The following is a 6000-nucleotide window of genomic DNA, read 5'->3' as shown; positions in this document are numbered from 1 at the left end:
GTGCCCCTCACAGCCCCGTGTGTGCCACCTCCCGCCGGGCACAGCACTCTGCCCTGAAGGTTGTGCCCGCACCTGGCACACGGGAGGTGCAACACGACACAGTGGTTTATCGTTTACTGTAATGGATGATTGGGGAAGAGTCAGCGGGGGAGCCCTGGGTGCCATGTTGGGTGTAAAGAAGGGATGCGGCATGTCTGTCGGGAATGAGAAGGGCCCTGGGAGCCTTGGCAACATTGGGACAGGGTCCTCGGGACGTCGGATGCTGTGGGGAGGTCGGGCATCGCCGAGTGCTGGCAGAGGGCTGGGGTGCGGGAGTGATGGGCCTGGCCGACGGGTGTGGACGTGAGACTTTGCGGTGAGCCACCCAGACGGACCGGGTGAAGCCTGGAGAAATGGGAACGTCCAGCTCCATGATGCGAGGCCCCCATTGCCCACCCTCCTGTGTTTATTTAAGGAGAAATGGGAGCGTCCAGCCCCCGTGACGCGAGGCCCTCACTGCCCACCCTCCCGTGTTTACTTAAAAAACGGACGACCAGCCAGCTTGTGGCCGGTGGCTTCTCTTCCTGTGCATCTGGGCACCAGCTTGGTTCTGCCAGAGAGGGTCTCAGGCGGACGGGATGGGCCACCCTTCAGGACATCAGAGAACTGCTTCCCTTCATGACAAATTGACTCACGGGTCCAGGACGAAACCCACCCACCCGGCAAGGCTGCCGGAGGGGCCTGGCCGCTACCTCCCTGCAGGTTCTCCGAGGAAAACCCATTTCTCTGATGGCAGGGTGCAGAGCCTGGCACTCCTCCTGCCGCACCCTCCCCAAACTCTGTGGGCAAAGGCTTCTCCTCAAGGAGGAGGGGAACTTGGCGGCTGGGGGGCGGTACCCACTCCAGCCCCGTCCCCACCCGCTCTCCCTGAGCGCCAAGCGGCTTTTCACAGACACCAGGAGGCCGAGGAGGGAGCCGACCCCAAGACCCCCGACAACTCTTAACCAGCCCCGCCATTCACAGATGGGGAGGCGGGCGTGTCGCCGTTCGTCAGCAGGCACAGTTCCCACCAGGGTCCTTGGGCTCCACGTCTGAGGCCGCACCACCCACCAGTGTTCATTACGGGGCTGCGAGGCCACCTCGCGTGTCTCAGGAGCTCCACGCCTGGCTCTGCGGGCTCAGCCAGATTCCCAGGGACAAGCCCACAAAGGAGGCCGCTGCCCTCTTTTGCTGGTGACCCAGGGATGGAGGCAAGGGCTGTCGGCCTCACTGGTGACCCAGGGACGGAGGCAAGGGCTGTCGGCCTCACTGGCCCGAGCTCCCTGCCTGGAGCTGTCTCTGCACTGGACACAACTGAGCTTCTCGAGCAGAGAGGAAGGCTCCGCTGGGGACTCACGGGGGCGCGGGGGCAGCGTCCAGCCCACAATGGGAGGCCCTGAGGCCCTCAGCCCCAGGGCCGTTGGTCTGAGCAGCTGGAACAGGGCTGAGGCAGCGAGTAGGTATTTCAGGCTTTAGGGGCCGTGCAGTCTCTGTCATGACAGCCGGGCCCTGACTCTGCCATTACTGTTGCCGTGTGAAAGCAGCCCCAGACGCCAGTGACTGAAACCACGAGCAAGGAGCCACTTCGGCAGCATGTAAGGGGCTTAAAAATATCTGCACCCGTTAATCTATTAAGTCACGTGATTTTTCTGAGAAATGAAGCTTGGGTTTTAAGTTTTATTTATTATTATTATTGGGGTTTTTTGGCCGCAGCTCGCGGGATCTTAGTTCCCCGAGCAGGGATTGAACCTGGGCCGTGGCAGCGAAAGCGCCAAGTCGACCACTGGACCGCCAGGGAATTCCCTAAGTTTTATTATTTAGTGGCACGTTTCTTGAAACGTTGATAATTCAAATCTAGTTTTGAAATAAAGAGCCTTTGGCAACATTGTGGCTGCCTCTCCTGGGGGGATGCCTGCATGTGGCCTCGATGCGACTGACGGGTGCTGGAACCCGGCAAACTCACGCTGCCCTTGATCACCCGTTGTCCTGGCCTGGACCCTGGCGAGGGTGGCTCTGTAGGAAAAGGGATCTCGGTTAATTCGCGAAGATACCAGGTGGCTGTGGGTTTGCCCCTAAATATGATCCAAGCATTGTTAGATGGTGTCCTGGAGAAAGCTAAACACATTTAGCACATTGTATAAAAAGACGTGGATTTTTGTAATGGTTCCATGAATGGTGAGCGGTCCTCAGAGATGACGCCCCTTCCCTGAACCCCGAGTTTACTCACCAGCACTCACCCTCCTCGGGCAGAGGTGCCAAGGCCGGCGTTAAACTGGATTGGCCCGAATTGGAGGTCTGGGGGGGTGGCCCTCTGTCCAGCCCCCTGTCTGGCCCTTGCTGCCGTCCACTGCATCTCAGGCCGTTCCCAGAAGGAGTCCCATAGCCCGTGTTGGCCACCTTGTGGGAGGGATGGTTCCGGCAACGTGGGGGACTTGGGTACATCCTTCTCTTTCCTGTTACCGAAGTTGAAAGCAGGGGGGCGCGTGGGCGCACGCGTGTGGACTTGTCTTCAGCAAAACTTAATTGGGCACCCACTGTGTGCTGGGCACTGTCCCAGGTGCTGACCACATGGCTGTGACTGAGACGTATGCGCTCTGTGTATGGGGAGGGGGCTCCTTCCTGGTGGGAAATCAGTTTCTCGGTGCCCGCTGGCCGCCAGCAGCCCGTCCTGCACCTCAGGCCCACACCTCGTGAGGGTTCGCTCTGTTTCCTAAATGAGCTCCGTTGCGCGGCTGGTACTGTGTATCCTTTCTGTTCTCCAGGAGTAATTTGAGACTCTCTCAGAAGAAAGAAATTTGTTAAAAAAAAAAAAAAAAAAAAAGGCAAAAGAGGGTAAAACGCGAAAACGAGTTACGGCTGAAAAAAAACTAAATGGGGGGGCTTCCCTGGTGGCGCAGTGGTTGAGAGTCCGCCTGCCGGTGCAGGGGACGCGGGTTCGTGCCCCGGTCCGGGAGGATCCCGTGTGCCGCGGAGCGGCTGGGCCCGTGAGCCATGGCCACTGAGCCTGCGCATCCGGAGCCTGTGCTCCGCAGCGGGAGAGGCCACAACAGTGAGAGGCCCGCGTACCGCAAAAAAAAAAAAAAAAAAACTAAACGGGGAACCTGTCGTCGTGCGGACACCACGGAACTGCGAAGACGACTTTGGACGCCGAGTGGTGGGCGGGTGACCAGACTTCTGCACGCGCTCACCTCCACGCATTTTGTGACATTCCAAAAACTTCTCCAAACAAGCCAAAAATGATCATGAATTTCAGGTGTTTAGAACCAAGAAGAATAAAGATTGACCATTTAAAATCTTTTAAAACGCTGAGAAAAATACCAAGATAATTGCATGGAGCCCCAGAGCAGCTCAGAATCCTGACACGTCCAGACGCCAGGCAGGGTCACTTCTGTGGTCGTCGTGTAGGTGGGTGTTTGGACGAGGGTCAGGCAGCCGGCTCTCCCACCCGCTTCTCACCTGGGTCCCTCCACCCACAGGGGGCCCCTCGGCTGTTCTGAGCACGGCCTGGTAGGAGCTACGACTCCCACTCCAGGCCCTGCAAGCAGAGGGGGCGCTGCCCGTGGAGGGGTCTCCTCACCCCTGCCTGCCGGGGCCTCCCCTTTTCCCTCACAAGGAGCAGAGCCCCAGCGCCCTCCTTGGGGCCCTCGGTCCCCCCAACCTTGGGACGGAGCTGCCGAGCCTGGGCGGGGCCTGGTCCCGGTTGGATGAGGCGACAGGGCCTCCTCCCGCCCCAGGTGCGCGTCGTGACGGTGCAGCATGTCCGCGCGGCGTGGCGGGGCCCCCTGACAGCGGCTGTTCTCGTCCCGTGCAGAGAGCGTACTGTGGCCAGTGCAGTGAAAGGATATGGGGCCTTGCCAGGCAGGGCTACAGGTGCATCAACTGCAAACTGCTGGTCCATAAGCGCTGCCACGTCCTCGTCCCGCTGAGCTGCGACAGGCATATGGTGAGTGCGGGCTGGGCACAGCCTGGGCGGGTGTCCACACTGCCCCAGGGACCCTCGGCCTCCTTCTGTCCAGGTGGGGCCCTGACATCGTCCCTGCCACCCGCACGAGAGAGGAGGGGGCTCCCGTGGGCTGCAGGGTGACGGCCCTCTTCCTGAGCCCCGGGAGCCCCCGGCACTCTTGGGGGCCGCAGGGTCCACCAGCAGGGAGCCTCCTCGATTGTGACGTCAGCCGTGGAACCTGGAGCTGGGGCCTGACTGCAGCCGACGCGTGATGGGGGCTGGGGGCGGGAGAGAGGAGTCAGCGTCACTGTGTAAATACACGCGCTTTCTAAAGCACCTGCCGGCAAGGTCGCGGCCCGAGGGGCTGAGCGGTCACCTCGGCCTGTGGACTCACAGGTGACTTCAGGGCTCCTCCTCCCGTGTTCAGTGCGATGATGTAACAGTTGAGTGATACGTGTGTCACAGGGTGTGTTACATAACAGGTGACTTACGAGTCTCCAGAAGCTCCGTCGTGGCGCCCGCCGGGTCACTGTGTTGCCGTCTCTCTGCAGGATTCTGTCATGCCTTCCCAGGAGCCTGCAGTGGACGACAAGAGTGACGACGTGGACCTTCCTTCTGAGGAGACGGATGGAAGTAGGGGCTGCTCGCCCCGCCCCCCGGGAACACCCGCCCGCCTCCCCTTCCCCTGGGGCACCCTTTTAGATCCTCTCCTGTCACCAGGGGCCAGTACCTGGGAGCATGTCCCGTGCTCGCTGCGGGACTGGGGAGGGCTCTCAGGGCCCCCCTCGTCCGGTCAGAAGTGGGCGGGGTGGCCTTCCCTGGGCGCCCACGTCTCTGTGTGCTGCTGCCTGGGGAGCCCGGGGCGGGGTTGCCCTCTGTGCCGACTTCAGACGTTCCAAGAGGCACGTAGCGCAGCGGCCACCATGGATACCCATCTCTGTGGAAAGGCCTGCAGTGCGCATGGCAGGCTACTGTGTAGTTCTTGAGTTTTAGTGGATTTTTTTTCTTTCTTTCTCTCTTTTTTTTTTTTGGTTGGGGAGAGACTTTTTTTAATGCTAAGAAGCATTCAGAGAGTGACTCTGAATACCAGTTGGACTGATGGCGCAGCTCTGAGCTTCTGCAGTTCTGTGCGCCGTTACAAGGGTGTGCAAGGGCCCTAGCCCTCGTTTGATAAATGAGTTCCATCCCCTGGGATGACAGGAGGCCACGGAGCATAAAACCCTTAGCACAGCACCTCATGTAAAGGAGACCCTTAACAAGTACCCGTCCACCCAGCCAGCCACCTGCGTACCATAAGAACAAAGACCGGAAGGCTAGACACCAAAACCTTATGATCCGTCACTTCAGAAGAATCACTAGGGCAACTTGTCACAGAGGCAGGTTCCCAGCCCCAGAGGTTCAGAGCCAGCAGGTCTGGGTGGGGCCCAGGAAGCTGCATTTTCTTAAGTCTCTCGTTGAGTCAGAGTGGCTGCCAGGCCTTCGCCCTGAGCACCGACAACGCCTGTAGCGCTGCTTTCTTCTCCTTTCCTCACTAGTCGCTTATGTCCCTTCGGCCCGGGCCACTGTGTCTCCCGAGGGGCAGGGGCCGTGGGGGTCTCGGGCCGCGTCCCCGACAACGCCTGTAGCGCCGCTTTCTTCTCCTTTCCTCACTAGTTGCTTATGTCCCTTCGGCCCGGAGACATGATGACATCGCAGGTGAGCCTGAGGTGAGTAGGCGGCTCGTCGGTGTTTCCAGCGTCCTGTCTACAGGTGCTTTAGCTCGTTTCCGGGGCGGGCGTGGAAACCCGAGCATGAACGAGGAGGCCTGGGGGAGCACGGCCTTGCGGCATCGGGCATCGCGCACGCTGAGGCTTCCAGGGCAGAGGTCCGTGAGGTCTTCCAGACACTTAGCACAGAGGTGCTCTCTGTACAGCCGAGTGGGCAGAGAGCAAGTGAACGTGGCAGCACGTGAGCCGTTGCTGAATCTCAGAGGTGAGCATATGGTGCTCATTGTATGCACTCTTTCACCGACGCAGAACTGGGCGTGAGGGGTCATTGGC

The 6000-nt window shown here is 60.0% G+C and overlaps 1 protein-coding gene across 1 annotated transcript in view; it reads left to right on the top strand.

Annotated features, from left to right (window-relative positions):
• The window catches only part of PRKCZ (protein kinase C zeta), a 93451-nt gene that overhangs the window by 62936 nt on the left and 24515 nt on the right, over positions 1 to 6000 (top strand). Inside the window, 3 exon segments of the mRNA XM_024760285.1 lie at positions 3830 to 3961; positions 4513 to 4594; positions 5615 to 5667. Coding sequence (XP_024616053.1) covers positions 3830 to 3961; positions 4513 to 4594; positions 5615 to 5667 — 267 coding nt within the window.

Source organism: Neophocaena asiaeorientalis, unplaced genomic scaffold (genome assembly GCF_003031525.2).
Source record: "Neophocaena asiaeorientalis asiaeorientalis breed wild unplaced genomic scaffold, Neophocaena_asiaeorientalis_V1.1 scaffold489, whole genome shotgun sequence".
Taxonomy (NCBI): domain Eukaryota; kingdom Metazoa; phylum Chordata; class Mammalia; order Artiodactyla; family Phocoenidae; genus Neophocaena; species Neophocaena asiaeorientalis.
The sequence above is the reverse complement of the archived record's forward strand: the minus strand, read 5'-3'. Positions and strand labels throughout refer to the sequence as shown.